The sequence below is a fragment of the Myxocyprinus asiaticus genome, chromosome 29 (genome assembly GCF_019703515.2).
Source record: "Myxocyprinus asiaticus isolate MX2 ecotype Aquarium Trade chromosome 29, UBuf_Myxa_2, whole genome shotgun sequence".
NCBI lineage: Eukaryota > Metazoa > Chordata > Actinopteri > Cypriniformes > Catostomidae > Myxocyprinus > Myxocyprinus asiaticus.
In genome coordinates, this window is record NC_059372.1 from 24,289,372 (window position 1) to 24,303,848 (window position 14,477).

At 42.9% G+C, this 14,477-nt stretch overlaps 1 protein-coding gene across 7 annotated transcripts in view; it reads right to left on the reverse strand.

The window, feature by feature from the left end:
* LOC127419683 (rap1 GTPase-activating protein 1-like) overlaps positions 1-14,477 on the reverse strand; it is a 194,618-nt gene that overhangs the window by 34,215 nt on the left and 145,926 nt on the right. For all 7 annotated transcript variants that reach the window (XM_051661283.1, XM_051661281.1, XM_051661282.1 and 4 more), the window contains 5 exons: positions 11,712-11,795; positions 10,185-10,285; positions 9,533-9,662; positions 7,107-7,262; positions 6,946-7,017 (listed from right to left, as the gene is read on the reverse strand). In XM_051661283.1, the coding sequence (XP_051517243.1) occupies positions 6,946-7,017; positions 7,107-7,262; positions 9,533-9,662; positions 10,185-10,285; positions 11,712-11,795 (543 nt within the window). The remainder of the gene's footprint in view (positions 1-6,945; positions 7,018-7,106; positions 7,263-9,532; positions 9,663-10,184; positions 10,286-11,711; positions 11,796-14,477) is intronic.

Here is a 14,477-nt window from a genome sequence, read left to right on the forward strand (position 1 = left end):
TGTCAATCCACCAATGGCTGAATGTAAAAGAGAAAAACAAATGTTCACAGCACTTGGCTTGATGCCGCCCTCAATCTGATAAGTTGAACATGTGTGGAAATATGCGCGGCTGCGCGCTCCAACATAACATAGGTTAACAACACAGAGACCGATATAAAAGCCAGTAATATTTCCAGTACAGTTGTATAGTGTGATTGTAGGTAGACTTCGTCCATCATGCATGTTTACACCGGCTTAATCAAACAATAACTATGTTCTGTGTAAGTTGTATAAGTCATAAATCACTAAGCTACATTTTCTGAGATGTCAACAGAAATGTATGTGTTTATAATAAAGTGTTAGAACATAGCCTACAGTACGTGACAGTTATGGGCGCTTCATTTCAAATCATATAATGGATAGGCTATAAATGGGAGAATCATCCACATCTCCTTTTACCATGATGATTCAGAAATATAGCTAATTATTGCTTTGTTCTGTGACATGTTTCAAATGTACTGCATTTATAACCAACATTGAGGAAGCGAAGCGATCATTTTAACAAACAGCGATATAATTTCATTTTGCTGCTCTTCTCAGCATGCTCACAGCACTGACTGACATCATTATTTTAAACTGAGCTTTTTGCTTCTTGCATTTTCAACTACACTGAAATTAGGGGCCTGGGTAGCTCAGCGAGTATTGACGCTGACTACCACCCCTTGAGTCGCGAGTTCGAATCCAGGGGGGTGCTGAGTGACTCCAGCCAGGTCTCCTAAGCAACCAAATTGGCCCCGTTGTTAGGGAGGGTAGAGTCATATGGGGTAACCTCCTCGTGGTTGCGATTAGTGGTTCTCGCTCTAAATGGGGCGCGTGGTAAGTTGTGCGTGGATCGCGGAGAGTAGCATGAGCCTCCACATGCTGGGAATCTCCACGGTGTCATGCACAACGAGCCACATGATAAGATGCGCGGATTGACGGTCTCAGAAGCGGAGGCAATTGAGACTTGTTCTCCGCCACCCGGATTGAGGTGAATAACCGCGCCACCATGAGGACCTACTAAGTAGTGGGAATTGGGCATTCCAAATTGGGAGAAAACAGGGGATAAAAAAAAAAAAAACTACACTGAAAATTTTCTGATAGCTGAACTATATCTGCAGGTGTTTATGGTTATACATACAAATTGAATGATATACTAAAAATACTTTCTAGATAAACATGACTATTTCTAGATGGACTTGCTTTAGATACAAAAAATACCTAAATTGGCTTTGAGGTATTTTGTATTTTTGAGGTATTTTGTAGTTTTCTTATTTTATACTATTATTTCTGGACATCAGTGTTATTTTAAATAAATTAGATTTTAATTTATTTTACTTTTACGCTGTTGACAACTTTGTGTGTTGCACTTTTTTTGTGCATTTCTGTTACACACCTTTGTTTTCTATAATGATAAAAACTGAGATTCCCTATCTGTCACTCACTCGATGTTGTGTCAATGCAGTGACACTAGGGGTCGCCCTTGGGAGCCCCAAACACCTCTGATCTTTGAGAAAAGGCCAATGGGAATTGGCGAGTGGAATTTGCATGCCACTCCCCCAGACATACGGGTATAAAAGGAGCTGGCTCGCAACCACTCATTCAGATTTTTTCTTCGGAGCCGAGCGGTTGTGTTCAGCGAGCTGAATCCTCTGCCGTTCCATTCACCTCTAAAAAACTGTTGGAGTTTACGGCGCATTACAGTGGCTTCTCCCCCTCGTGCACCAGTGGAGTGCAGAGAACGCCACTGGGCACTTCGACAGTCTAAAAGAGTATATATTCTTGCAATAAAAGAGTATATTTTCCCTACTAAAAGAGTGGCACTGACGGAGAGCATCTTTTTAAAGATGCCTTTCCCTACCACCCCTGGAGTTCGCTAGCTCGCTAGTTCGAATCCCAGGGCATACTGAATGACTCCAGCCAGGTCTCCTAAGCAACCAAATTGGCCTTGCTAGGGAGGGTAGAGTCACATGAGGTAAAATCCTCGTGGTCACTATAATGTGGTTCGTTCTCATTGGGGTGCGTGGTGAGTTGAGCATGGTTGCCGCGGTGGATGGCGTGAAGCCTCCACACGTGCTATGTCTCCGTGGCAACGCGCTCAACAAGCCACGTGATAAGATGTGCGGGTTGATGGTTTCAGACGCGGAGGCAACTGGGATTCGTCCTATGCCAACCGGACTGAGGCGAATCACTACCTCCACTCCCCCCTGAACCCCCACGGCTTGACGATTGGTTCCTGGGCTCGGAGCGCCGCTCTAGTATGCATTCCCCCCAGTGAGCCTACTTGCACAGACCCTGTACAAGGTCAGGGAGGACGAGAAGCAGGTCATCCTAGTTGCACCCTACTGGCCCACCCAGACTTGGGTCTCGGACCTCACACACCTCACGACAGCCCCTCCCTGGCGAATTCCCCTGAGGAGGGTTCTCCTCTCTCAGGGATGGGGCACCATCTGACACCCGTGACCAGACCTCTAGAATGTTCATGTCTGGCCCTTGGATGGGATGCAAAAGACCTAAGTGGCCTACCACCCGCAGTGGTAGACACGATCACTCAGGCTAGGGCTCCCTCTACGAGGCACCTGTATGCCTTGCAGTGGTGTCTGTTCACTAAGTGGTGTTCTTCCCGACATGAAGACCCCAGAGATGCGCAGTCGGGTCGGTGCTTTCCTTCCTGCAGGAGAGGCTGGTGGGGCGGCTGTCCCCCCCACCTTGAGGGTGTACGCTATGGCGGCGCACCATAATGCAGTTGATGGTAAGTATTTAGGGAAGCACAACCTGATCATCAGGTTTCTTAGAAGCGCAGACCATGCCTCATTCCCTCATGGGATCTCTCCGTGGTCCTGTGGAGAGCCCCGTTTGAGCCCTGGAGTCAGTTGAGTTAAAGGCAGTCTCTTGAAGACTGCCCTCCTGACTGAGCTCACATCCATCAACAGGGTATGGGACCTGCAGGCGTTCTCTGTCAGTGACATGTGCCTGGAGTTCGGTCCGGAATACTGTCACGTGGTCCAGAGGACCCGACTGAGCTATATGCCCAAGTTTCCCATGACCCCGTTTAGGGATCAGGTGGTGAACCTGCAAGCGAAGCTGCCCCAGGAGGAGGCAGACTCAGCCTTTTTGTTGCTGTGTCCGGTGCGTGCTTTGCGCATCTACTTGGATTACACGCAGAGCTTTAGAGGCTCTGAGCAGATCTTTGTCTGCTTCAGAGGACAGCGGAATGGGAGCGCTGCCTCCAAACAGAGGATCGCCCACTGGGTCGTTGACGCCATCACTTTGGCATACCACACCCAGGACGTGCTGACTCCCTTGGGGCTTCGGGCACACTCCACAAGGAGTGTGGTGGCCTCCTGGGCCCCAACCAATGGCGCCTCTTTGGCAGACATCGGTAGAGCAGCGGGGTAACACCCAATACCTTCGCGAGGTTCCTCAATCTCTGGGTTGAGCCGGTTCATCCTGTGTGTTTTCAGGTATGAACAGGTAAGTTGGTGGGACAACTGGCCGGGTGTACCACTTGCGTATAGGGCCTTACATGCGCTTGTTACCCCCCAGTTGTGTTCACGAGGTCATGGACCCTGGATGTCCTTCCTCCTTAGCCCTGTGGCAGGCGAGTTCACGGAGAAACTCGATGTCGGCCCAGTACATGTGCTATTAGGCCCTGTACTGGGGTAGGTGCTCCACATGCGCTGGTTGCCTGTTTGTAACCCTGTGTGATGTATCTTCCACGATAAAGTTTCCCTGTTGGTAAACCCACGTTTTCCTTGGGCAGAGTTTCCCTCTATCCACCGGTCGCCGTGTATGTAGAGCTCTGTCCCCTCTGGGTAGGACCTACCACGGGGACTTCTCCACATGCGACACTGCAGACAAGACTCTGTAAGACCATGTGACATATTTACACACAATTGTCTCCACTTCAGGCAGGATGTGGTCTCCGTGATGTCTTCCCCTTGGGAATAGACCCCCCCCCCACCCCCCGATGCAGACATTTATGGCCCCCAGTTGAACGATTTCCATTCTTTTTTGTGGAGAAAAAGAAGAGAGAGGCCACGGCTGGGGCAGTCTGTCCCCATTTTGGGCAGTCGACTTGTCCCCGAGGTGCGGGGGACTGTACGGCGCTCATAGGAGCGTTGGGGAAGGTTACGTGACGGCCAGGTGTGCTGGCTACGAGGCACGCAATGGTTTGCCCGTCTCACACCACCAGTCCATGTAACACAGTTCAGCTAGTTGTGGAGTTTCGTATAGGGACCCCTAGTGTCACTACATCGACACAACGTCGACTGAGTGACAGATAGGCAACGTCCTGGTTACTTTTGTAACCTCCGTTCCCTGATGGAGGGAACGAGACGTTGTGTCCCTCCTGTCACAACTCTGAACTACCCGCTGAAATGGCCGGGACCCTGTCTCGGCTCCTCAGCACAAAACCTGAATGAGTGGTTGCGAGCCAGCTCCTTTTATACCTGTATGTGTGGAGGAGTGGCATGCAAATTCCACTCGCCAATTCCCATTGGCCTTTTCTCAAAGATCAGAGGTGTTTGGGGCTCCCAAGGGCGAACCCTAGTGACACTACATCGACACAACGTCTCATTCCCTCCATCAGGGAACGAAGGTTACGAAAGTAACCAGGACGTTTTTCTAACCAGGTTGCCTTGCCTTTTTATAAGGAACATGTTATTTTAATCATGTTGGAGTTACTTTTTTGAAAAATACCTTTAAATGTAGGAAAATCAAATCAAGAATCATACATCGTCCTTAAGTTTGAAAAAAATCATGATTTGCTTGATTTGCATCCATACTCCAAAGGAATTGAACCCATGACCTTGGCCTTGCTAGCACTACATTCTACCAGCTGAGCTAAAGAAATTTATTTTATTCATTTGAATCTAAATGTTCCATTTCTTTAGATTCTTACATCTTTAGAGAACACAATATTGACCCAGTATGTATTTCTATCTAACTTGTCACTAGCTGGGTTTCCATTTAAATGTTTGTTTAAATGTAAAGAAAATACGAACCGTTGTGCGTTTCCATCAACTACGTCATTTGCATTATCTTGCGGGAGCCTGCCTTGTCATGCTGGAGCAGCTGAATGAACTCATTGCTTCGGGGAGAGTTTTATTTGCAGGACTGGAGCAATTGTACCTCGTTTCATTAAATGCTGCCAGGAGACGCAGCAGAATAAGTGTAATATCTGATATAATGAGGGCTGAAATGGCTGATATGCCCACATGCTGCCAGACTCTGCATACCTGGGAGCGCCCACGCTAAAAAATTGTTCTGGCGGATTGTAAGGACCAGCTGTGGGTTAACGCTTCTGAATGTCAAGGGCTATGTTCGAATAATTAAGTGCCAAGGTTGGATCTTTCGATGGGCCAGTCACATCAAGCTATCGCACACTCCTAACACGTGCAAGAATGGTCAAAACATATCATCGTTTTGTGAAAAAACTGTTTCGATCACCTTAATGCGCATTTTAACTAATGCGAAACTCTAGAAAATCCACCTCCTTCTAGCTCATTACTGTCAGGAATGCAGAGAATGATAGAGGCTCAGGACCCAAACGCAGTGATTCAAAAAACAAGGAATTTATTTAAATACAAAAATGAATCAAAAACAAACCAAAACTCCCACAAGGGGGAAAACAAACATAAACAACCCTGTAGGGGAAAACGAATAATCCAGGGCTGGGGCAGAGGGTAACGGGGAATCAGGACTGACCGAACAGGAATAGGGCTGATAAACAGAATTGACATGAACGAGAGTAACAAACAAGACAGACTAGAACACACAAGACTGGAAACAAGACGAGCTGGCACTGGACAGCACACACGAGGAGACTAAAACAGGGAGAGAAATCAAACAAGTTAACAAGGGACAGGTGAGGTAAATGAACTAATAATAAGCAAACAAGGAGGCAGGGTATGACGTAAGACAGAGAGACACATGGCGATACAGAAACAAAACAAAGCCACATGCTCTCACAAGACAACAAAACACCCAAATGGCATGAGCGCACATCGACAAGACAATGAGGCAATATATGCCCATGCCAACCGACAAACAAGATGAGAGAGTGAGTAGCAACGCCAAACAAAGTGATGCCACGCATTCGCACACTAAACGAAACCTGAGCGTACATCACGAGGCAAACGGCACGCGATGCACGCAACAGGTGACAAAAACAAGACAGGACACCTGTGCGAGAGTTCGGCCACACACATAACCGACACCTTAGACCAAAGTGATCAAACCTCAGCACAACATGAAGACAGCTCATGATCCGGGCACGCAACGTAACGCAATGCGAGCACGACGTGTGGCGCACCTGTGTTCATGAGGGACAGACAAACTATTGACACAAGTGCATACTGCCAAGATGACATAAGCGCAATGCACCCACGTCATTAACAGACAGACATGGAGCATGAGTGTCCAGATCCTGACACAGACCGAAACCGAACTGGAAGTCAGGATCCAGACACCATGCTCCCAACATGAAATAAGACAGACGATACAAAACCGCACGCTCAATTAAATTTTAAGCGAATATTGAGAGTTTATTCGCATGTCAAGCATTTCCATTCACGATTTCTTATGCACAATTTAAAAATGTGTATAAAAATAGTTGGATGGAAACCCAGCTACTGACAATAACATTTGGTCACTGCTCTGTATCAGGACAGAGTCAAAGGGTTCAGGATGAGCTCTGCAGTCATTTAGAAAGCTTCTAAATACAACATGTACCTGTCCTTCAGCTGTCTACACAAGTCTATCATCTTTGGAGTGCCAAGAAATGCCTTTGCAGTGGTACAGTATGCTTGAAACTGTCTATTAAAGGTACTCATCCTCAGAAAAAGCATTAGATGAGGACACAGAGGAAGATCTATGAAACATCAGCTAACAAAAAAATCTCAAGAATGCGATATAGCAACTCACTTTCTTAAAAATGGCTGGGTTCGGGAGGGGTGGCCCAAAGAATGGGACATCATCTCGTGCTGTTACTGAAACCTGCACAATGACAAATACATTTAGAATTTACTGACTCATAGAGGGGTGTTACAGAAGTGCTAGACTGCAGTAATACTGTGAAGATTTACCTTATACAGGACATTGTCAGAACAAGCATTCTCCACTTGCACCACAACATAGGCATGAAGGAAGTTGGAGGCAATCATGTCGGGCACAAATGGAGTGCTCTCTTCTTGAAACACGATTGCCACAATGTCATTTCCTATATGCCTCTTCCTCTGCAGCTGTGATAACAGATGGGGATAGAGAGAAAGAGAGAGTTTATTTTTATAATCGTTCATTTAAAATTTGCTCTTATGAAATAGGTGAACCTTCAATATGCAAGCTCAAGTTAACTAAACAGCTGTTAGAGAGAGATTTCATTTGTAAAATACAAAGTGGATTAGCTGAACTTAAGATAATCATAAAAGAATAAGAATGCAATGAGCCAGTCCAAACATATTTGATGGAGTATAAAGAAACCACAGTGGTGATGAGTGCACACCTCTGGCAATGTGATGACAAATTCCATTGATTTTTGAGGTTTCCTTTCTGTGTCAATAATGCCAAGACCATCAAAAATAACATTGTTTATGGTCTTCATACAAGTTAAGCTCAATCAACAGCATTTGCGGTATAATGCCGATTACAAAAAAAATATATATATATATTTTCAACTCACACCTCGTTTCTTAAAAAAAGGCAAACATAAATTGCGGTTACAGTAAGGTACTGTGAATGAGGCAAGTCCATAAACTCTAAAATACACATAATTTCAAAAGTATAGCCACAACATGTAAACACATTACATGATAACATGATTTTAGTGTAATAAAATCACTTGCTAATCTTATCTGTGTAAAGTTAGGAAGGTTTCATTATAAAATAAAGGGTTAGTTCACCTAAAAATGAAAATAATTTTCATGACGTTCTAAATACATGACTTTTTTCTTCCAAGTATGTTGCTCTTTTTTCTATACAATGAAAGTGAATGGTGATTGAGGCTAACATTCAGCCAAACACCCCCCTTTGTGATCCATAGGTGAAAGAAAGTCATATTGGTTTGGAAAAACATGGGGGTGATTAAATAATGACAGAATTTTCATTTCTGAATGAACCATCACTTTAAGTGCGTTGAAGTCTAAACAAGTGGCTGGCAGTGGTAAACAGAGGTTTGAGAGCGGAAATGGGGCTTTTTCTGCTGTCCATTTAAACCTGGACATCAGTTCAACAACAATCCCTATCTGCTGTCAACTTCAAATTACTGCACATATGACAGAAAGAGAGAGAGAGAGAGAGAGAGAGAGAGAGAGAGAGAGAGCTCTGTGTATGTGTTCTAAATGTAGAAGATTCCCTGAGGAGTGAGCTCTAAAACACTCCTCCTCAGAGGCTGCAGTGCTGCCAGTGAAAGTGCAGAATAAAGGTTACTTTGTGAGTCAACAATCATCTGCCAGCACAGGAAAAGTTTGTGGCTGCAGGAAACAGCATCTGCCCCACAGATTTCACCCCTCCTGTCAATCCAGATGGCTTACTACCTATCTGGCTTATTTCTCATTTCACATCAAGGCAAAAATCAAGCTAGTGCTGTCAATTTATTGTGTTAATTTAGTGCATTTAACTGCAATTAACTTTAGTACAATAAAAATGAACCCAATTAATTATGCCCCCTGGCCCATACCTGAGAAACTGAAAGCAATTTTTTGCTAGTCTACAGTCAGTGCAGTACCAACTTTATACTTTTATATAGTACCAAAATTCGTACATATTTTACGAGTTGGCTATTTCTTTATGTGCAAATGCCCGGATGTGTAATGCGGAAGTAAGCACAAGTTTCACACGCAAGGTGTCAAGGTCATGCTTATTAATATTATGCCCTTATCCAAACCCCTTATCTAAACCTAACAGATCAGTAGAGTGTGTAAACATGATAGGAAGCTGTTGTGTGTGACAAAAGCAACATCTGCATTCTGTTCCATTCATTGTGCTGTGTCTAGCCTTTTTTAATGCAAGAACGTAACCGGTCTGAACTACCTTGAACTATGACTACCTTAAAAACTCAATTTGCAAAATGGATTGCTGTGGACTGCAGGCCAGTGATATGCATATAGTGATATAACTATATGTAAATACAACACATATATTGACTTTTAATGCCACTTTTTGTAATGTCTTTTCAATTCTTTTGTCTGTCACATTAATATACTGGTAATGTATTTGAATTATCTTCATCTGGGGGCTTTTCTCAGCAAATATTTAATTAATTGGCATGTCATGTAATTAATTCAACTAAAACATTTTAATCAATTGACAGCCCTTGTATCTACAAAAACAGATAATCAGGGACTGCTGATTACACTTCACTTCAATGCTTCCTACAAAGTCACTGAAATGAACAGGGGGTTAAGGATTCATAGTCTATTGATGATTGATTATAGTTAGGGTGGAACAACAGCCAAACATGATACAAATGACACCTCTCATTGCCTGAACTACAGCGAGGTGGGGTTGCGAATACCTGCTGTGTATCACCCTCTGTATAAGGCAGCATAGTTGACACATGGAACATAATCTCTTTGTTATGGAAGTTGTGGTACACAGACTCTGTGCCTGTCTGTCCATGCGTCACATCCAAGCCACCACGAAACCTAGCAGAAGACAACATACTGTATTTGAAGGGTTGTGCAAGGCTATCACTAACATAAAACTTAAAAATGTCAATCCAAAATTAAGAATCCTTAAGTAATAGGGATATCTTTATGAAAATTCTATAAGAACAGTCAGTTGAGGAGATAACAGTAGGATCCCAAAGTCGGAGACCACTAGTGAAAATATTTTGCATTTTTCTAATTGAATACAAATGTATTCATGCAAAATGTATATTATCAGCATAATAATTTGAGTTAAAAGTTGAACTGAACATTTACAGAATTTCTTTGTAATTGGAATGCCCCCAAATTTTGCTTATTTGCTTATATACTGGTGCACAAGTTTAAATTCGATTTTGAATCCCAGATTTTCAAAGTGGGCTCAGACTACTGAACCCCATTGTCTACACCCAAACATTACCAACACTTTTGTTTTAATTCATGCAAGCTGTTAAACTATTAGTCTAATTCTGTTAAACAGACAGAGAGAAAGAGTAAAAGCAGTTCTGTTTATGTCTTTACCCTTTGAAGTCATGGAGCTCAATTTTCTGTCCCAGAAATTCTAAAAACTCCACAAATGCAGGACTCTCTTCGTTATTCTCAAACAACTCCTCCTCTGATGTCTGCACAGGTAAAAATACACTGAATGCGGATAGGTTTATCACAGACATCTGCATTCAAGTGCCCTTAGCAGTAGACACATGAAGCTGACAGGTATAGTGGATGGTTCTGCTGAGGTCTGTGCAATACAAAAGACTCATTCATTATTATTACTTGAATTACTGAGCAAATATAAAAGTAGTACAGCCTTTCAAAAACAATAACAAGAACACATAATAATAATGCATTTTATTAGAGCCCAAAGCCCTGTGTTCAATAAACTCCAAATTAGGGTAGCTCAGCGAGTATTGATGCTGACTACCACCCCTGGAGTCACGAGTTCAAACCCAGGGCGTGATGAGTGACTCCAGCCAGGTCTCCTAAGCAACCAAATTGGCCCTGTTGCTAGGGAGGTGCGTGGATTGCAGAGAGTAGCATGAGCCTCCACGTGCGGAGTCTCCACGGTGTCATGCACAATGAGCCACGTGATAAGATGCGCGGACTGACTGTCTCAGAAGCGGAGGTGACTGAGACTTGTCCTCCACCACCCAGATTGAGGTGAGTAACCGCGCCACCACGAGGACCTACAAAGTAGTGTAAATTGGGCATTCCAAATTGGGGAGAAAAGGGGATAAAAATTAAAATAATAATAAAAATAAACCCCAAATTAAATGAAGCTTCACAAAAAGGCAAGAGTATCTCGATGAGGACAAAAGCAAACTCTAAATTTAGCAAACCTAAATGGCTCATAATTATGAGTCAGTTTGCTTGATGAAAATTCTAATTGTTCCTCTGAATAAACATATTCTCCCATTTAGAGTCAAGGAGGGTGAAGCGGAAGTGCTGTTGAATAGTTTTGAGGACTAAACCATAAACATGCACATATCCCATCAAGGGCCTCTGTGTAGGGGACAATGTTCTTGCTGCCCACACTGGAAAGGTTGTGTGTAAACACACAGATTTGTGAGATGAAGAGGCTCTTCAGGGGCAGTTTGCTGCCTCCTCTGTCATGCTAATATGCTGAGGGTGCTGCTGGCAGGCTTCCTCAGAGAACCTCTCAGGTACTCTTGCTCTCAAAGACTCGAACCCAGCTTTGCTCCTATAAACAGCATTAAAGGTCAAGGAGCTGCCTTAATCTCCTCTGGGTGCTCAGACAACAATAGTCTCATGATTTTATTACAAGACAAAAAAAGAAGGCAACGGTTTGATTGTTGCCACTGTATAAACTGAGGAGCCACTATGAGGGAGATAGGGAAAAGGTCTACTTTGATAGTTTTTTGTTTCATAAAATCTTCCAGTGTGCGAGACATCTATGTGAAGGTGTTGTTGAGGAAATCTGAAGAATGGTGACTTACAACAATGAGTTATAGCACCAATTAATCTCTGTGCAACAGATCAATAAGAGATTGTGAAGAAGCTCAAGGAGATAAGACTCCCCATGCGACTCACCTGTCCAAACTTCTGATAAACAACTCCAAACTTGAAGTTGTTGCTGATGACATGTTCATCAAAAGTGACAATGAGCCTGGAGGCCTGAGGGAGAGGTTCGATAATATAAATAAAGAGACCTGCTGGAAAATCCAGCTTAATCTGGTAACTGTTTTTTGAAACATGGAAGCTGGTTTCTAACTGGTCCAAGCGGGTTAATATCTGTTTCAAGCAATTAGCTGGTCAAAGGTAGTGATTAGCTGGTCCAAACTGGTAATTATTGGTCATTAGTTGGTCTTAGCTGATAATTAGTTGTTTAAAGCTGGTCATTAGCTGGTCAAAGCTATGTAGTTATTAACTGGTCCAAGCTGGTCATTAGATGTTTCATGCTGGTCATTAGCTGGTCCAAGCTGGTTATTAGGTGGTCCAAGCTAGTTATCAGCTGGTCCAAAGTGGTAATTAATTGTTTATTAGTTGGTCAAAGTTGGTTTTTAGCTGGTCCAAGCTAGTCAATAGTTGTATCACGCTGGTCATTAGCTGGTCCGAACTAGTTATTAGGTTATCCAAGCTAGTTTTTAGTTGATCCAAATGGTAATTAGTTGTTCATTAGCTGGTCTAAGCTGGTTTTTAGCTGGTCCAAGCTGGTCAATTGTTGTTTCAAGCTGGTCATTAGCTGGTCCAAGCAAGTTATTAGGTGGTCCATACTAGTTATTTGCTTGTTCAAAAGCGGCAATATGTTGTTCATTAGATGGTCAATGTAGGTTTTTAGTTGGTCCAAGCTAGAAAATAGTTATTTCAAGCTGGTCATTAGCTGATATAAGCTAGCTATTAGGTGGTCCAAGCTAGTTATTAGTTGGTCCAAAGTGGTAATTAGTTGTTCATTATTTGGTCTAAGTTGGGTTTTAGCTGGTCCAAGCTGGTCAATAGTTGTTTAAAGCTGGTCATTAGCTGGTCCAAGCTAATTATTAGCTGGTCCAAAGTGGTCATTAGTTGTTGATTAGTTGGTAAAAGTTGATTTTAAGCTGGTCCAAGCTAGGAAATTGTTGTTTCAAGCTGGTCATTAGCTGGTCCAAGCTAGTTATTAGGTTGTCCAAGCTAGTTATTAGCTGGTCTAAAGTGGTCATTAGTTGGTCTAAGTTGGGTTTTAGCTGGTCCAAGCTGGTCAATAGTTGTTTAAAGCTGGTCATTAGCTGATCCAAGATAGTTATTAGCTTGTACAAAATGGTCATTAGTTGTTGATTAGTTGGTCAAAGTAGGTTTTTAGCTTGTCCAAGCTAGACAATAGTTATTTCAAACTGGTCATTAGCTGGTCCAAGCTAGTTATTAGGTGGTCCAAGCTAGTTATTAGCTGGTCCAAAGTGGTCATTAGTTGTTCATTACTTGGTCTAAGTTGGGTTTTAGCTGGTCCAAGCTAGTCAATAGTTGTTTGAAGCTGGCCATTAGCTGGTCCAAGCTAGTTATTAGGTGGTCCTAGTTAGTTATTGAATGGTCCAAAGTGGTCATTAGTTGTTCATTCCTTAGTCAAAGTTGGTTTTTAGCCGGTCCAAGCTAGTCAATAGTTGTTTCAAGCAGGTCATTATCTGGCCCAAGCTAGTGATTAGCTGGTCCAAAATGGTTATTAGTTGTTGATTATTTGGTCAAAGTTGGTTTTAAGCTGGTCCAAGCTAGACAATAGTTGTTTCAAGCTGGTCATTAGCTGGTCCAAGCTAGTTATTAGGTGGTCCAAGCTAGTTATTAGCTGGTCCAAAGTGGTCATTAGTTGGTCAAAGTTGGTTTTTGCTGGTCCAAGCTAGTCAATAGTTGTTTCAAGATGGTCATTAGCTGGTCCAAGCTTGTTATTAGGTTGTCCAAGCTGGATATTAGCTGGTCCAAAGTGGTCATTAGGTGTTCATTAGTTAGTCTAAATTGAGTTTTAGCTGGTCCAAGCTGGTCAATAGTTGTTTCAAGCTGGTCATTAGCTGGTCCAAGCTAGTTTTTAGCTGGTCCAAACTGGTTATTAGTTGGCTATTACTGTAGTTGGTCAAAGCTAGTTATTAGCTAATTCAAACTGGTCATTAGTTGTTCATTAGTTGGTCTGAGCTGGTTAATAGCTGGGCCAAACTGGTTATTAGTTGGTCATTAGTTGGGCTAAACTGTTTATTAGTTGGTCCAAACTAGTCATTGGCTGTTTCAAGCCGGCCATTAGCTGGTCAAAGCTACAGTAATAATTAGCTGGTCCATGCTAGTTGCTGATTCAAACTGGTCATTAATTGTTCATTAGTTGGTCTAAGCTGGTATTTGTTCGTCCAAAGTGGTCATAAGTTTGTCTAAGTTGGTTATTAGCTGGTCCAAATTGGTCATTAGTTGTTCATTAGTTGGTCTAAGCTGGTTATTTGCTGGTCCAAAGTGGTCATAACTTTGTCTAAGTTGGTTATTAGCTGGTACAAGCTGGTCAATAGTTGTTTCAAGCTGGTCATTAGCTGGTCCAAGATAGTTATTATAGTAGCTAGTCCAAACTGGTCATTAATTATTTCAAGAAGGTATTAGCTGGTCAAACTAGTTATTAAGTAGTCCAAACTAGTTATTAGATGGTCCGACTCTGAACTGGTCATTTGTTGTTTCAAGCAGGTCCAAGCTTGTCCAAGCTAGTTATTAGCTGGTCCAAGGTGGTCATTAGCTGGTCAGCCAGCTACCATGTTCCAAAAAAAAGAAAAAAAGAAAAAAAAAAGCTTGACTATTTTGAGCTGGTATAACCAGCTGGTGGCTGTTTTTTTTTTTCTGTTACAAGATGGTCTGCCAGCTTGGATC